General features: G+C 45.7%; 2 protein-coding genes across 3 annotated transcripts; one reads left to right on the top strand and one right to left on the bottom strand.

Moving 5' to 3' along the window:
* Nucleotides 1–373: 373 nt before the first annotated feature.
* Nucleotides 374–3393, bottom strand: wdr83os (WD repeat domain 83 opposite strand). The gene is made up of 4 exons (XM_064961740.1): nt 3232–3393; nt 2890–2995; nt 1826–1923; nt 374–776 (listed from the first exon to the last, which is right to left on the bottom strand). The coding sequence occupies exons 1-4, from the start codon at nt 3279–3281 to the stop codon at nt 710–712; spliced, it is 321 nt and encodes a 106-aa protein (XP_064817812.1). The 5' UTR covers nt 3282–3393; the 3' UTR covers nt 374–709.
* A 115-nt stretch (nt 3394–3508) lies between these two features.
* Nucleotides 3509–7663, top strand: wdr83 (WD repeat domain containing 83). 2 transcript variants are annotated; one of them, XM_064961743.1, is made up of 9 exons: nt 3509–3683; nt 3814–3929; nt 4095–4215; nt 5779–5884; nt 6126–6174; nt 6359–6485; nt 6579–6646; nt 6756–6979; nt 7199–7663. In XM_064961743.1, the coding sequence occupies exons 2-9, from the start codon at nt 3827–3829 to the stop codon at nt 7367–7369; spliced, it is 969 nt and encodes a 322-aa protein (XP_064817815.1). In that variant the 5' UTR covers nt 3509–3683; nt 3814–3826; the 3' UTR covers nt 7370–7663. The 2 variants fall into 2 exon arrangements, with proteins under 2 accessions (XP_064817815.1, XP_064817819.1); XM_064961747.1 differs by having other exon boundaries at nt 3509–3674.
* Nucleotides 7664–15857: the final 8194 nt, after the last annotated feature.

Consider the following 15857-nt stretch of genomic DNA (forward strand, 5'->3'; position numbering starts at 1 on the left):
GAGTGTGGTGGGGGGGACCTTTTAGGACTGAGGTAGCCATTCCCAGAGCTAAACCGCAGAGTGAGATTGTACATATTACTGACTGCCTAGAGAGGCACACAGTCACTTTCACAACAGTTGCTCAATGTAAGCTCTTGGGTCAGATATTGGAAGGCAGTGGTGTTTGGGCCTAAAGATCCAAGACGTTATCAGAACATGCATGTGTAACAGACCTGAATTGGTTAAACTCCTCAGCTTGGAATACCAATCCAACTTGTACCTTTTCGGTGGCACAGCTGGCTAAAGGTGTTTCATGAGGGTGGTCACGTGTGGTTACGGTACAGCTAAGCACAGTGGCCCCCGTCACACATGTAACAGCACAAACAAAACACAGTGACTTTATAAAACCTTCCATCTTTATTTCCAACTAACAGACCTCAGCTTACAGTGGGTGAATCAGACAATTCAATAGAAAACCTGCAATATCTCCAGGAAGAGAGAGATTTTGGAGAATAACCAGGACCACCTGGTCTTCTTGTTCTTGCCTCATGTCCACCATTGTGTTTCCTCTCAATACATCAATCTTTATCCCTCCTCCCTCTCTGTCTCCATCCATCCATCCCCCTCTCTCTCTCTCCCAGATGGTCAGTGGGCGAGTCAGGAGTCCGTCTCCCACTCTCAGTCTGGAACCGCCCCTCTCCTGCAAGGTCACCCCGCCATTGATCCTTGGTTACCACGGTGGCGACATGGGCTGGGGGTTCTGGAGGTATGACATCACCACGGCTGAGATGGACAGCCTGATCGAAAGAAGAGATTGAAGAGAAAAAAAGGATGAGAGAAAATACAAATTAATTAGCAATAAATATTGAAGAGATTGCTCAGCAGAAGCATCAGTGCCTTCAGGTTCGGTGGTTACACTTTGTCCTCTTTTTCACAGATCTAGGATCAGCTTACCATCCCTTAGATCTTAACCTTCACTATAAAAGAAAAACCAAACCAACCTTGGATCAGTAGTATATAACTTCATATTTTTCCATTGTGATTAGGCCTATATCGCATTTGCTGCATATAACACTTCTACAACATTTTGCTGATCCACAGTTTGTGTTACCAGCCAGGAGGGCATAGAGACAATCTTTAATAAAAAACTAATCTAGGTGATGGACTGGGAGGCATCTACTACTGATGTCCTGACACGCTCTACTTTATCTGCAGAGCCACACACACTACTTTTCCTGGAAAAATGCCACACAGACACACACGCTCCCACAAAGTGAGTGGTATTATCTGCTGTAGTTAATTGTTATGGGTAAATGCAACACCTGGAGGTCAATGTTAAAAGCTTTTGGACATTAAAGCTGAGCCCATCGCATGTCACAATGCCAGGTAGAGCCGAGCGTTGCCAAACTAACTTCCTGTGTCTTTAGTTTTATTGCCAGGAGTGCATTCATTAGCAAAACATTTTGCAACGGAAACATTTAGCAATGAAAAGTGTTTTTTATTGGACACATTCAGGTTAGTCCCTCCTCCGTTTGGCTCCTAGGGAATACACCCCAGGCAGAATAAGAGCTGCCAAACTAACTTCCTGCTGCGTCCTGGTATTATAGTTAACACATTAACAGTGAGCCATTATGAGACAGATTATAGATAACTCTGCATTTTGCCATAATAGCAGACACTTTTTACACTTCTTTCACTTGCCCTCATAGTCACATACAGACCCTGGGTAGGTTACCTGGGTAGGTTACCTGGGTAGGTTGGAAATATGAGACTTGATAAAAGAGACAGAACACGTACACACAGACAGACAGAGAGAGACACACACACACATATTTGTTCTACTCACATAAAGCTGCTCATCATCTGTTTGGTGTCTTCGGAGCTGCGTGAGTTAGCGAAGCTGATGAAGGAGCAGTACACTGCTATCCACGCACACCACTTTAACTGAAACACACAACACAGAAGGTTAAGGACCACAGAACGACCCACATACTATACTTTATAATGTGCTGTGTGTGTGTCAGCTTTCCTGCATGAGGCTGTAGAAGTGCTGTGGCATAGCCAGACAGTTACTAATGTATGGTGTAAGATAATGTGCCTACGTGTAACAGGTTAAGATCATACTGCAATTTCAATCCACTGCTTGAAATGTCACCATTAGCATTGCTGAATATGTGCCTTTTTCGATGGCGCAACTGGCTAGTATGTTGTCAAGCGGGCGGTCATGTGTGTTTGAGAAGCAGAGGATCACTAGTTCGAGCTCAGTAATATGACAGGGAGAGTGAAGGAAGATATGTTGCTATGCTAGCACAGGGACACCGGTGCCCTACATAACATTTTAGGACTGATTTCAGTGGCAGCAGTCAGAGGGAAAGGTGTTGATTAAAAGAGCCATTAAATAGTTGGTAGCGTCAAGGTTACCGGTGTGCTGGACTTTCCTCTTTTCATCAACTCCACTATCGGACGTAGTGACAATTCATCCAATCGTAGAGTAGTAGACCGTCACATTAACTAGGTGGGTGTAACGGTGTATCACCCAGCACCACACACAGTCAATTAGGGATATGTGACAGAAAGTACTGGCTCCAGTTGATTTGGGGGCACACACCCTTCTAGGATAAACCACTCAGTTGAAAGGCTGGAGTTGGCCCCCAGGTGGTAGACTTTAGTCCCGTAAATGGGAGCACAGTGGGGTAACTTCTCCTTTGGGAGGTTACCTACCTACCTACCTACCTACCTACCTACCTACCTACCTACCTACCTACCTACCTACCTACCTACCTACCTACCTCCCTCCCTCCCTCCCTCCCTCCCACGCACACACACACACACACACACCATTAATGGGGGAGGGGCGAGGTCATCTGTGTGTGTGTGTCAGTGTGGTAAAAACAGATGTCTCTGGGTCACCTTCAGCATCAGGCCACACATGCTGAAGATCATGCCGAGTAGGTTCATGTAGTCTGGAGTCGGGTCTTCCAGGGTGGGGTTTGTTTCCGTGCTGGGGGGCTTGTATCTGTAACAACAACAACCAATATATGAATGACCCTACCACAAATAACGCAACTAGCTACCTTACTTAGCTATATGTCAGTGGAACAACCTCTAGTTAGTTCACAAAATGACAGGCGTTCTAGCTAGCTTGTTAGCTAGTCTATAATCGCGTTAGAATAGTGCTGAAGATGTGTGATTTAGCTAAGTAGCTATCTCGTTAGCGCGCAAACCCAACGACATTTACTCAATTGTACTCACCGGATAATTTTGTTTACCCTTTGTGGGCCTGACATGTTGTTTGCGGACATAATGTCCTTCTCGTTGAGATATTTTTAAGGATTAATTTAGTGGCAAAACGGTGTTGAGTGGGACCCGTCAGCTAGCTGGGCGAATGAAGGGGCGGGGCCTATCAGTTCCGCCGTGCGATGAATGCATTTCAAAATAAATGCTTTAAAGGACGCGAAGGACTCTATCAATGCGGAGGGAGAATGTTCGGACTTTTATTTTGACACAAATGCTTTTACCCGGAACGAAACGATTATCACAGACAGGAAGTAAACCACACATTTGCAAAAATATGAACATTCTGGAGCATAAACTGTAGGGGGGAAAAAGGACTTGTTCGTTTGCTGTTAGCTAACAGAAATCAATATGAGTGAGTTAATGATTGCTCTCTCATCAAACTAAAGCGAACAAGCAAGGTATTTCAGGTAGATATCTATCCAAATTCCATGATGCTCTTTCCATAGCACTTGCTCTTTCCACTACTAACGTTAGCGTAGTTGATGCTCAAATCAGGAGAAAAATAATAGCTATATGTTTCAACTTCTCTTTCTACAGGCAGAAGTGTGAAATGTCATTTCCCCAGCCCAAACCTGAGGTCCCTCAGATCCCCCAAAACCTTCTCAGGACCATAGACTGCCAACAAGGGGCTGTAAGAGCTGTGCGATTCAATGGTGAGAACTCAAACAAACACTGTTGCTCTACTTGGAGCTGCTTGTGTATGTCATGAGACGCTGTATCTACATAACGCGTTTCGGGTGTTTTTCATCCTCTCATTTTCTCTCGACCCACCTCTTTCTCCCTCCCTGTCTCTCTCTCCCTCTCCCTCTCTTTCTCAGCTGATGGTAACTACCTGCTGTCTTGCGGCAGTGACAAGTCTCTGAAGTTGTGGAGTGTAAGTCGAGGGACACTGCTGAAGACGTACAGTGGCCATGGATATGAGGTTCTAGATGCTGATGGGTCAGTGTCTGTATTATTACACAAACCTATATCAGAAAGTAAGCTGGCCCTCTTTGAAGTCTTGTAGATCGATGCATTGCGCTCTTTTTGGTTGTAAAGCCCTCTTGCATAAACTTCTGTGGTACGTTACTTAATTGTTAACCTGCAGAGGTACGAGTTACCAGACCTGATCTCAGGGATGGCTTACTCTGGAGATCCCTTTAATCTCCACTGAGTTAGGTACATTTTTAATCTGATTTGAGTTGTTTGTAGTTTCCAAAACGGTGTAAAACGTGATGATTTGGTGTCTCTACAGCAGGTGTCTCCAACCTTTTCTGTCACGAGACCTGCAACTCTTCCCGGGGTCCTAGGTGTTCAACAGATGTGTTTTATGTCAATATACCTCGTAAAATCATTTTTAAAACTACTCTCAATATTACAATTATTCAAAAAGAAACATCGAAAATGTATGTTTTGAAGAAAAAAATTGGTCTGAAAAAAAAAATAATTTTTTAAATGTTTTAGTGTAAAGAGGAATGTGTCAGTTGAGCGATGTTTCTGCTGAGACAACTGCTGCAGCATGTCATGGCAGGGTTTGCAAAACAATCGCCACCCAATTGATACAAATAATCAAAATATAGTGTTGTCAGGTAAGCCTACTTTGCACTTAACATTTAATTGAGAAAGTTTTGGGGGAAAGTCTTTCTGTCTACCCACAAGACGGTTATCATCATTGCCAACGGTTCTGCAAACAGAGTGATAGACAAACGCGTGCACGAAACAGACAGCAATATTGCTGGAAATGAATTGTCAGATATTGTGCTACGTTTGGAGTTTGAAGGCAGTGGTGGCTCACCAGGGGAGGGATAATATCACTGTGGCTTTGATTGGATAGTAGCCGGGAGCTTTATGTTTATGACCGTTTGCCATGGAACACATTTAAAAAATGCACGCACTTTCAGAATTGATTGGCGAGCTACTCACAGGTGGGCTGAGAGCTACTGGTAGATCTGCCTGATGGAGACCCTTGCAATACAGACAGCTGATTGAGGAACACTTTATTGAAGAATGTGTTTGGTAAAGGCCACATTTGGGTTAAATAAAGCTGATCCTAGATCTGATTGAGTGGGAAGCACTTAACTTCACTAAGCGTTCTCTTTCAGTGTGATAGCTAGCTTATATGCAGACGCCAATGCCTGTATGTTCCCCTATATGAAGTAGGAGATATGCATTAGAAATGATACATACGGTATAGTTGATAGATAAGAAGTAGCACATTTTTTACTCATTCAGTATTCTTGTTTTAAGTTCCCCTATCCATCCATCTGCCTTCTGTGTCCATTACTCTCTGTCTGTCTTGTTTAAGTTCCCCTATCCATCCATCTGCCTTCTGTGTCCATTACTCTCTGTCTGTCTTGCCTCTGCTGGCCATTCTCTATGTGATCAATCTACATGCTTGCTTGTGTAGTCTTCCTCTATCCATCTGCCTGCTTTGTCCTTCACTGTCTCCCTGCTGCCTCTGGGCCCCTGGGGGAATATGATCTGAGGTAATGGTGTGTGTCTTACCATCGATTCCTTCCCTAGTTCCTATGACAACAGCCAGCTGTGTTCCTGCAGCTCGGACAAGACGGTGATCCTCTGGGACGTCGCCACAGGACAGGTCACCCGGAAACTCAGGGGTCACGCTGGGGTGAGAGAAAATAATACATCTATGTTTTCCTGTGTCACAGAGAGAGAGATGGAGTTTTAGAGACAGAGGGGAGGGGGAAAGAGGCGGATAGGAGAGGTCAGGTGGGTCAGGAAAAAATATAGAAAGAGATGTTTATGTTGAAGGAATAGAGACAGGAAAGAATACAACAACTTAACCTCTAACTGGAGCCATTTATTAACATGGATATGGCTCTGCCTCTGGTCTGTCTCTCTGTTTGCAGAAAGTCAACTGTGTCCAGTTCAATGAAGAAGCTACAGTCATTTTATCTGGTGAGTTTTTCGTTCCTCCGTCCTTCCTCAGCAAAGTGCATCTCAGTCACCTCTACAACCAGGTTTGTGGCTTCAGCATTGTCCTGCTCATCCACAACAGGACCCATCTCGTGTGTGTGTGTGTGTGTGTGTGTGTGTGTGTGTGTGTGTGTGTGTGTGTGCGTGTACTCATGTCGGTCTCTAGGCTCCATAGATGGTACAGTGCGCTGCTGGGACACCAGGTCCAGAAAATTTGACCCCATCCAGATTCTGGATGAGGCTCAAGATGGTGTCAGCAGTCTGAAGGTGTCTGAACATGAGCTGCTCACTGGGTCAGTACCAAGTCTGAATCTTTCTGTTCATTTCAGTTTCATTCTTATAGAAGAGTCCTCTAAGCATCTTTTCTATCTCATGTCTTTCTCCAGGTCAGTGGACGGGAGAGTGAGACGGTATGACCTGCGGATGGGCCAGCTGCATGTGGACTTCATCAACAGTCAGTATCTAGTCTTACCAACTAGTTGTTGTACTAACTATCATTAACTTCTGTACCTAAACCGCCCTGAGTCGCATTGATTTGTTATGTGTTTGTCTCTGTGTTCCAGGCCCCATCACGTGTGTGTGTTTCAGTGCGGACAGCCAGTGCACTCTGACCTCCAGCCTGGACTCCACCGTGCGTCTACTGGACAAGAGCACAGGGGAGATGCTGGGAGAGTACACAGGACACAAGATGAAGGGCTACAAGCTGGACTGCTGTCTGTCCAGTAAGGATACTCACGTCCTGAGCTGCTCTGAAGACGGACACGTGTACTGCTGGGACCTGGTAGAGGTACGAGGGATGGAGGATGTGTCCATCTAATAGATAGCTCCACTACCTATCAAAATGAATTGATTTGATTTGTTGATTTTGCTTACTGGATGCGTATTTGAAACGGAATAGCACAGCAGTATCTGTAAATGTCAACAGCTGCAGATTCAAGGACTTGGTATGTGTGTCTATTGGTGTTAGATTCTTTCCACCTTTGAACATCTCTTGTTTCTCTCTCAGGGTTCTCTGATGCTGAAGCTGCCAGTCGGGAAGGCTGTCGTCCAATCGCTGTCTTTCCATCCCTCGGAGACCCGCCTCCTCACAGCCATGGAGGGGCGTGTCCAGGTGTGGGGGGTGGAGCCAGAGGAAACTGAAGAGGACGTGGTGGTTGTTCAACAGGAAAAAGCATAGTAATCATTAGGTGGACATAACAGAAAGGACAAGAGTCATGATATCGTCAGAACTGATGAGTTCCCTACTGTACTGAACTGCCTGTTCTTGACTAAGGGTCAGGGATCGGATTTTGGTTGAGGGAAATGGTTGTGTGGTTGAAAAGTGACGTTGCTTCCATGGCTAAAATATGGAATAAATCAATGAAAGTACTGCTGATGCCCCAGCATTATCAATAATGTTTTTTAAAATATTAATTGTAAATATTTTGTAAATGATGAGTTTTGAATAAACCCTTCTTGTTTTTCAAATGAATCATAGTCTCTAATATATATTTCTTAGTAGCCATGAGGGAAAATGTAATATCACTCACCAACATTGGTCATAAAACATGTAGATATGGTTGTCTTTATTATGAGTTGTACATATGAGTATGGCACATGGACAAAATAAATTAAGTAGCATCATACAGTTATCATCTCAAATAAATAAATAATTTATTTTACATAAATATCTTGTTGGTTTGCTGAGGACCTTTTTTCGAATTGTAACAGTTTTACTCAACAATCAACCATAGTGTTAACCACTATTCATTTAATCTATGCCGCAAAATAAGATCCATTCAACGTCATTGGTATAATAAAAAAACTCCCCCAAAGCAACTTTAAATAAATATACATACGCAAAATGAATGCATTTCTTTCTAGCAAATTCTAGCTACATCTGTAATCTCTTTCCTCCTGATTCTCCTTTTGTGCAGCCTGAGCCTCTGCCACTCCCATTGCATTCTGAACAGCCAATGGCCACGGCCCAAAAGTCAATGTTCAGGCCCTCCCCCTTCACGTCCAGCTCCTCCCCATTAACCCACACAGGTACACCCTGCAGCCGACAGCTTCTCCACCTTGTGCCAGCGATGGGTGTTATCCAAAAAGGCTAGATCTTCGTGGTGGGTGGGCCTGCAGCATGGTCCATTCTGCCACAGCTCTCCATTCTGCTCGGGCAGGGCCCCCCTCAGGAGCAGGTTGGTCAGGGTCAGATCATGGTTGGAGCGGACACGGGACAGTCTCCGCTGCAGTACTTGAAGAGGACGGTCTCGTCCGCGTCGTAGCCCAGACCCAGCTCTCGTACCTGGAGGAGGATGGAGCGGAGACGACATTGGGTTGAAGAGCGGCGGGACCGGATTGGGATGACTGGGGCTGGGACGGAACCCCTTTGGTCTTCTACTCCAAATCCGGAACCTTCTGTGTCCTTATTGTTTTTGTTCCCTTTGTTGGATTCTCCTCCTCCACCTCTCCTCTCCTCCTCTGATGGGGAGGATGATGCTTGCCCTCGCTGCTCTGAAAGATGGTGATAAAGAGAGAGGGTTATTAAAAAACTCATCACACCAGCTTGGACCAGATTGCATTACACTATAGACTGCAGTAGACTGATAGCCAGTGCTACCCTACAGAAAAACTTCAGAACAGAAATCACACAATATGCTCTCAAAATTCTCCAGTGACTGTGTATGCCTTGTCACTCAAGTCCCAGTGTCAAACATCATCCTGATGTAAACCAATCTCAAAGTACACAACAATATCTAGATACATATAACCCAGTACAAAACTGAGAAAATAGGAAGAAATTCTATCCTGTCCCATCTCCAATGTCGAAGGTCGTGAGTCGTGACCCCCATCCATCCTTACCGAGTAGTGAGCGCAGCCAGTGTCCCTCTCCTCTCTGGACACAGAACAGCAGAACAACCAGCTTCAGTAGAGACCTCATATCTCCCCTCTTCTCTTATGTTGATCCCTCTTCCTCTCTAAGTAAACGATTGAACAGTGGATGAGTGTCTACGAGTGATGCTGAGATGCAACAAAGTCCCAACCTCCATTATATATCCCTCTGAAAAGAAGGGGGATGAGACAGGATGTGGGGGGCGGTGAAACGGAGGGGGGGGTACACTAACCCGTTCCTCGCCAAAGCGCCAAGCCCGTAGAATCACTTGAGGTTTGACGGTTAGCGGTTTGATTGTTGGATGGGTGTTTGACCAAGCAATGTGTCATATTGGGATTATATTTAACAGGTATAAATGTAGTTCTGAGGGCCCCAGCCCAGGTGTTTTCCGATGGCTGCAAAGGCTGCTTCATGGGAAAAATGAAATCTGGAGGCTAATAACTTAAAGCTGTTTTGAAGTTGAATGGCGGGCTAGGCTGGTCAGAGGTTGAGTTGGTTGGCAATTGATGCTAGGCAGAACTACCACTTGAACAGATGAAGAAAGAGAGAGAGAGAGAGGGAGCGAGAGGGAGGGTGTAATATAAACAAAAGACCTGGGGGATTGACACTGACTTGAGGACATAGAAAAATAGACAGTTAAGTAAAAAGTCCACCAGGTCAATGTTCAAATGAGACAGAAAGCGAAGAATGCGTTTCTGTCTCTTTCGGGCCAGTAAAGAAAGAGTTGAAATAAAAGAGGGAAGGGATGGTCGTAATTAAAAAAGAGAAGAAGGAAAAAAACACGACAGGAGATATTTTAATGGACATTCCGAGACTGGCGACTGACATTCCCAGATCTTCAGTAACTTCTTCCATAAATTCAGGGATTTGGTTGGAAATGTGGGCTTGTCAGGTCACATTATCAGAAAAAATCATTTCAAATACTTTAGCTGGGCTTGATTGAGATTGCCAATGGAATAGCCCCATAACCCTACCCATCTGGCCCTCTAACACACACACACACACACACACACACACACACACACACACACACACACACACACACACACACACACACACACACACACACACGCACACACACACACACCTACCCATAGAGCTCTCTCTCTCTGTGTGTGTGTGTGTGTGTGTGTGTGTGTGTGTGTGTGTGTGTGTGTGTGTGTGTGTGTGTGTGTGTGTGTGTGTGTGTGTGTGTGTGTGTGTGTGTGTGTGTGTGTGTGTGTGGGTGAGTGAGTGTGTGTCAGTCAGTATCTGTAACATGGAAAAACACTGGGCGCCCAAACCGTCTTTTCATAATCACAACCAAATAAGCCCATGGGCGGAAGAAGGCATGTAGTCTAGGCCTAATATGACACTGTATCATCAGCTATCATTCCTTCATTCCTTCTCTTTTGTGTGTTTGTGTGTGTATGTGTGTGTCCACGAGGGATATTGAGAAACAGCTCACCTGGCAATACAGCTCTCTCTCTGTGTGTGTGTGTGTGTGTGTGTGTGTGTGTGTGTGTGTGTGTGTGTGTGTGTGTGTGTGTGTGTGTGTGTGTGTATGTGTGTGTGTGTGTGTGTGTGTGTGTGTGTGTGTGTGTGTGTGTGTGTGTGTGTGTGTGTGTGTGTGTGCGTGCGTGCGTGCGTGCGTGCGTGTGTGTCAGACTGCATTGATTCAGAGGGTTTATTCAGTGACCAATTCAGACAATTATCTTCCAGACTGTTAAGAGTTTTCATGAATGCTTTGATGCTGCTGACCATCATGTGATGACTGTGACACAAACCACATCTAACTGGTGACTAACCCTCCTGGTGGGAAAGTGAAGCTAATGATGTTTGAGGATATGCGTTCAAGTCTCTTGTCTAAACTCTCAATGACGTCTTTAAGCCCTCACGGACCGTATGACTGAACATTTCTCACTAGGTGAACATCCTGATCATGAACAGTGACAAGAGGACTGAGTCGATTCCACTCTCTCCTACTTTTGCTCTTCACTTTTTCTCTCCTTCCATCATCAGCCATCACTTTACCCAGAATACCCTGTCCCTGCATCTCTCAGCACCATTCATGTACTGTCTCCATGATGACATAGTGTACATACTCCAGGTCGGGCCTGATACAGCTCTAAGCCCTCTCCTGCCTCTGAAGAGGGAGACAGACTGTTTAAGGTTTAAACAGAGCTCCTGTAAACCTACACATTATACACATTCTGGTTTTACATCCGTCGTCTCCGCTCCACGTCTCTCCATCCTCCTCGACCCGGAGAAGTTCAAGCTGTGATTTAAGGCGAGGTAAATACACGCCACGCAATTAGTAAGAACCCTAATGGTCACATTACCGAAAACTGACTTTAGGACAACACCATGTAAGAAAATGAATGAATTGGGGTTTTAACGTCTGATGGTCGGTCTATGTAGTGAAGCACCAGGCCAGGGGAGGGAGAATACCTCAGTAGCAGCTAAGGTGTGATGGTAGGTCTATGTAGTGTAGCACCAGGCCAGGGGAGGGAGAATACCTCAGTAACAGCTAAGGTGTGATGGTAGGTCTATGTAGTGAAGCACCAGGCCAGGGGAGGGAGAATACCTCAGTAGCAGCTAAGGTGTGATGGTAGGTAGGGTATGTAGTGTAGCACCAGGCCAGGGGAGGGAGAATACCTCAGTAACAGCTAAGGTGTGATGGTAGGTCTATGTAGTGTAGCACCAGGCCAGGGGAGGGAGAATACCTCAGTAACAGCTAAGGTGTGATGGTAGGTCTATGTAGTGTAGCACCAGGCCAGGGGAGGGAGAATACCTCAGTAACAGCTAAGGTGTGATGGTAGGTCTATGTAGTGTAGCACCAGGCCAGGGGAGGGAGAATACCTCAGTAACAGCTAAGGTGTGATGGTAGGTCTATGTAGTGTAGCACTAGGCCAGGGGAGGGAGAATACCTCAGTAACAGCTAAGGTGTGATGGTAGGTCTATGTAGTGTAGCACCAGGCCAGGGGAGGGAGAATACCTCAGTAACAGCTAAGGTGTGATGGTAGGTCTATGTAGTGAAGCACCAGGCCAGGGGAGGGAGAATACCTCAGTAACAGCTAAGGTGTGATGGTAGGTCTATGTAGTGTAGCACCAGGCCAGGGGAGGGAGAATACCTCAGTAACAGCTAAGGTGTGATGGTAGGTCTATGTAGTGAAGCATCAGGCCAGGGGAGGGAGAATACCTCAGTAACAGCTAAAGTAAGGCAGAAAATCAGAAGTACGATCAGATACAATCTGGTGTATTTATGTTACTGTCTGGAATCAGTGACAACAGAATTAGGAAGACTTGAGAGGCTTTGGGATTGAACATGCTGACCGTGCAGGAATGTGTAAATGCCCACAGCTACAGAATGGTACATGGTGTAGACAGTGACATAGCCTCCAACTCAGAGGGAAATATGATGTGAGTAAGCATGGTTACGGAAAACCATGTGTCCAATTTTCTATACTTAGAAGGAGCACAGCCACAGACAACACCCATAGACATGGTTATCTGCTGGTTGGTGTCTTTCTGCCTTCTGGTTTTCAAACAAGCAGCCGAGACATTTGTCAATCAAACCTAGCTGACTCTGTGGCCTTGCTGGGCTAAAAGTGATCATTTCCAAATACCCTATGTGAAACATGAAGTGTAATATACATATGTTTCATACTATATGCATGATACACCATTGTCTGTATAGGCCTATATGAGTTGTTTTTTCCTGACATGACACTGTTGTCAGATTCTTCTCATTCCTCTCTACCTGAGACATCTTTAAATTCCAGACCATATCTTCAAGAGAAATACCAAGGGGATTGTTCTATCACTGTATCCCTCCTCCTCCTTCTCCTCCCTCTTTCTCTCTCCATCTTCATCCTTTCCTCCGGGCGGGAGGTGGAAGGAATGTGTCAGGCCCTTTGCCCTCTCACGCTCCATGTTTTCCGAGAGGATTAACCGGGAGATGAATGTGTATTGCGAGCTTCTTTCTGTAGTCCGTCTCTTACCCGGAGTGCTGATGTCTCACCTGGAGAGAAAGCTCTGAGTTAAACGGCGGGATCATCCCGATTCGATATGATGCCTTCATCACAAAAGCATCTCGGGAAGGCCAGTCACTGCAGTGTCAAATCCTTACTCCTTACACCGAGCCAATGGTTGATGGTGTTACTAATTGTGCACTGTAGTAATGTCTGATAACAATGTGGAGCATTGCTTATTGGCTACCTTGTGTCCAGCCTCTACCTTACGCAGCTGGTCTACTGTGAAGGTGACTTGTTTATAGGGGATCTACAGACCTTTCAATATCAGATAATGGCACTCTGGATCAGTCTCACTCTGCCAAACCATAACCATTAACCTCAGAGAAACATACTTCAACTGATCTTAGAGCAGTCTTTCTCCCTGCAACTACCAGACTGCTTGGCCCAGGTTCAAAACACAACTGGATCAGGCCCTGTAGGGATCAGTGGAAACACATTTGTTTCAAATCTCTTCTCCTAACGTTTGGTGTAGAGCAGTAAATAAAGATAAACTCTCTTGGAAGGGTTCAGAGTCTGCCTGTCTGTGTCTGATGGGCTTACAGTGTTGTTTGATGGTGCAACAGGCTCTCTAAGCACAGTTCTAGGACCAACTGAGCTAACGTCCCCCCAACATGGCCTGCTAACTTGAACCATTAAGGGAGAAAGATGCAAAACTGACCATGACTAGGGGGAACTTATCCTACTCGCTAAGGGCTTCTACTGGTTGAAGAGATAGCTATTCCTGAGGTTGCTGTCTTTAAATTCCTGGCCATAGACATATCACTCTCTGAGATGTCCCATTGATAGACTGATAGGCCCATTTAGGCCTAGAGGAGGGATCCTTTCTATCAGACTGATAGAATGATAGAGTAATCTAGGCCTAGATCGCAGAGGGATCCACTGGACAGACTGATAGAGTGATAGAGACATGTACTGATGGAGGGATGAAGGGATGGATCCATGGTACTAACAGACTGATAGACAGACAGGTCAGATCGATGTCTCTTCCTGAGCATTGCTGGCTTGTGCATTCCTGGTGGTGGTTGGACCGCGGAGAGGGCTGGTCTCTCTGGGTCAGCCCAAATAGGGCTTGTCTGTCTGTGCCGGGCAGGAATGTTAGATGGGAGCAACGTTCCTGTAATGGGAAGCATTATAAGGGGATTTATCCACGGAATGTCAAATTCAATGCCACAGAATATCAAACTTCGGAATGCTGTTTACAACGTAAATCTGGATCAGATAGACACCTGCACCGAGAATCTCTTTCTCTCTATCCCTCCATCTGTCTCCATCCCCCCTCCATCCACCCTGAGCATCTCTTTCTCCATCCATCCTTTTTGAGTCTCGCCCTATCCCTGATCCCTCCCTCCTTCCACCTACAACATCTCCATCCCCCTCTCACTTTATCCCTCCCTCCCTCCATCCTTCTTGCTGTATCCCTGATCTCTCCCTTCCATTCCTTACCCTGCATCCCTCCCTCCCTCCATCCTTCTTGCTGTATCCCTGATCTCTCCCTTCCATTCCTTACCCTCCCTCCCTCCCTCCCTCCCTCCATCCTTCTTGCTGTATCGCTGATCTCTCCCTTCCATTCCTTACCCTCCCTCCCTCCCTCCCTCCATCCTTCTTGCTGTATCGCTGATCTCTCCCTTCCATTCCTTCCATTCCTTACCCTCCCCCTCCTCTCCCTCCCTCCATCCTTCTTGCTGTATCCCTGATCTCTCCCTTCCATTCCTTACCCTGCATCCCTCCCTCCCTCCATCCTTCTTGCTGTATCCCTGATCTCTCCCTTCCATTCCTTACCCTGCATCCCTCCCTCCCTCCATCCTTCTTGCTGTATCGCTGATCTCTCCCTTCCATTCCTTACCCTCCCTCCCTCCCTCCATCCTTCTTGCTGTATCCCCGATCTCTCCCTTCCATTCCTTACCCTCCCTCCCTCCATCCTTCTTGCTGTATCGCTGATCTCTCCCTTCCATTCCTTACCCTCCCTCCATCCTTCTTGCTGTATCGCTGATCTCTCCCTTCCATTCCTTACCCTGCACCCCTCCCCCCAGTCCTAATCACCTGATCCTTGATAGACAGTAGCCCATCATTTCCCCAGACCTCTTCTCTGGCCATGCCTCTTTTCTTCCAATGTAGTCATTGCTTTTATTAAAAAGGAAAACAGTGAGAGTGAGGGGCAGATACAAATTGACATAGAAGTCAGTAGCCTAAAAAGCTACTTTTGTAATCTTTTTTTGGTGGGGGAAACATTTTCATATTCAGAGATATGTGAAATTCAAAAAATAAATCATTTCATAGCTGGAGACACAGTCTTGTTCTATCATAGGCCTAGGCCTAATTTGCATACTGTATTGACCCAGGTCAGACCAACATCCAGAATAGAATGATTATGGAGATAATATATTTTCCCACTCTCAGTCATTACCTGCCAGACTGTTTCTTCTCTCTGTTAAGGGAGACACCTGTAGTGGGTATCCCTCACGTCTCTGGCACATCCACCAGGTCAAAACTCTAGTTATAACCCCCCTGGCAGACACACACAGTCTGAGATTTCTCCAGAGTCCAGTGCCTATGCTAACTGAGTTATGTTGATATTATCCAGGAGTTTTGGCCTGTCTCCTGACTGCCCATGTCCCTTTACTTTGATGGACGCTCTGGTTTCCATCATAACAACTTACAACAGAGGAGGGAGGTAAAAAGGTGAATTGTCATAGTTGTGGACTTTTCCAATGGGTCTTGGGGTACAAATATAAGTATACGAAAATATCTTCACAAAAAGTAGAAGTCTTTGTGCAGGC

This window comes from Oncorhynchus masou, chromosome 5 (genome assembly GCF_036934945.1).
Source record: "Oncorhynchus masou masou isolate Uvic2021 chromosome 5, UVic_Omas_1.1, whole genome shotgun sequence".
NCBI classification, from domain to species: Eukaryota; Metazoa; Chordata; class Actinopteri; order Salmoniformes; family Salmonidae; genus Oncorhynchus; species Oncorhynchus masou.

Coding starts and splice junctions, on each gene's coding strand:
- wdr83os (XM_064961740.1), bottom strand. CDS start 3,281: ATGTCCGCAAACAACATGTCAGGCCCACAAAGGGTAAACAAAATTATC. Junction 2,996..3,231: donor AGGGTAAACAAAATTATCCG/GTGAGTACAATT, acceptor TTGTTGTTACAG/ATACAAGCCCCCCAGCACGG. Junction 1,924..2,889: donor TGTGTGGCCTGATGCTGAAG/GTGACCCAGAGA, acceptor TGTGTGTTTCAG/TTAAAGTGGTGTGCGTGGAT.
- wdr83 (XM_064961743.1), top strand. CDS start 3,827: ATGTCATTTCCCCAGCCCAAACCTGAGGTCCCTCAGATCCCCCAAAAC. Junction 3,930..4,094: donor AAGAGCTGTGCGATTCAATG/GTGAGAACTCAA, acceptor TCTCTTTCTCAG/CTGATGGTAACTACCTGCTG. Junction 6,980..7,198: donor ACTGCTGGGACCTGGTAGAG/GTACGAGGGATG, acceptor TTTCTCTCTCAG/GGTTCTCTGATGCTGAAGCT.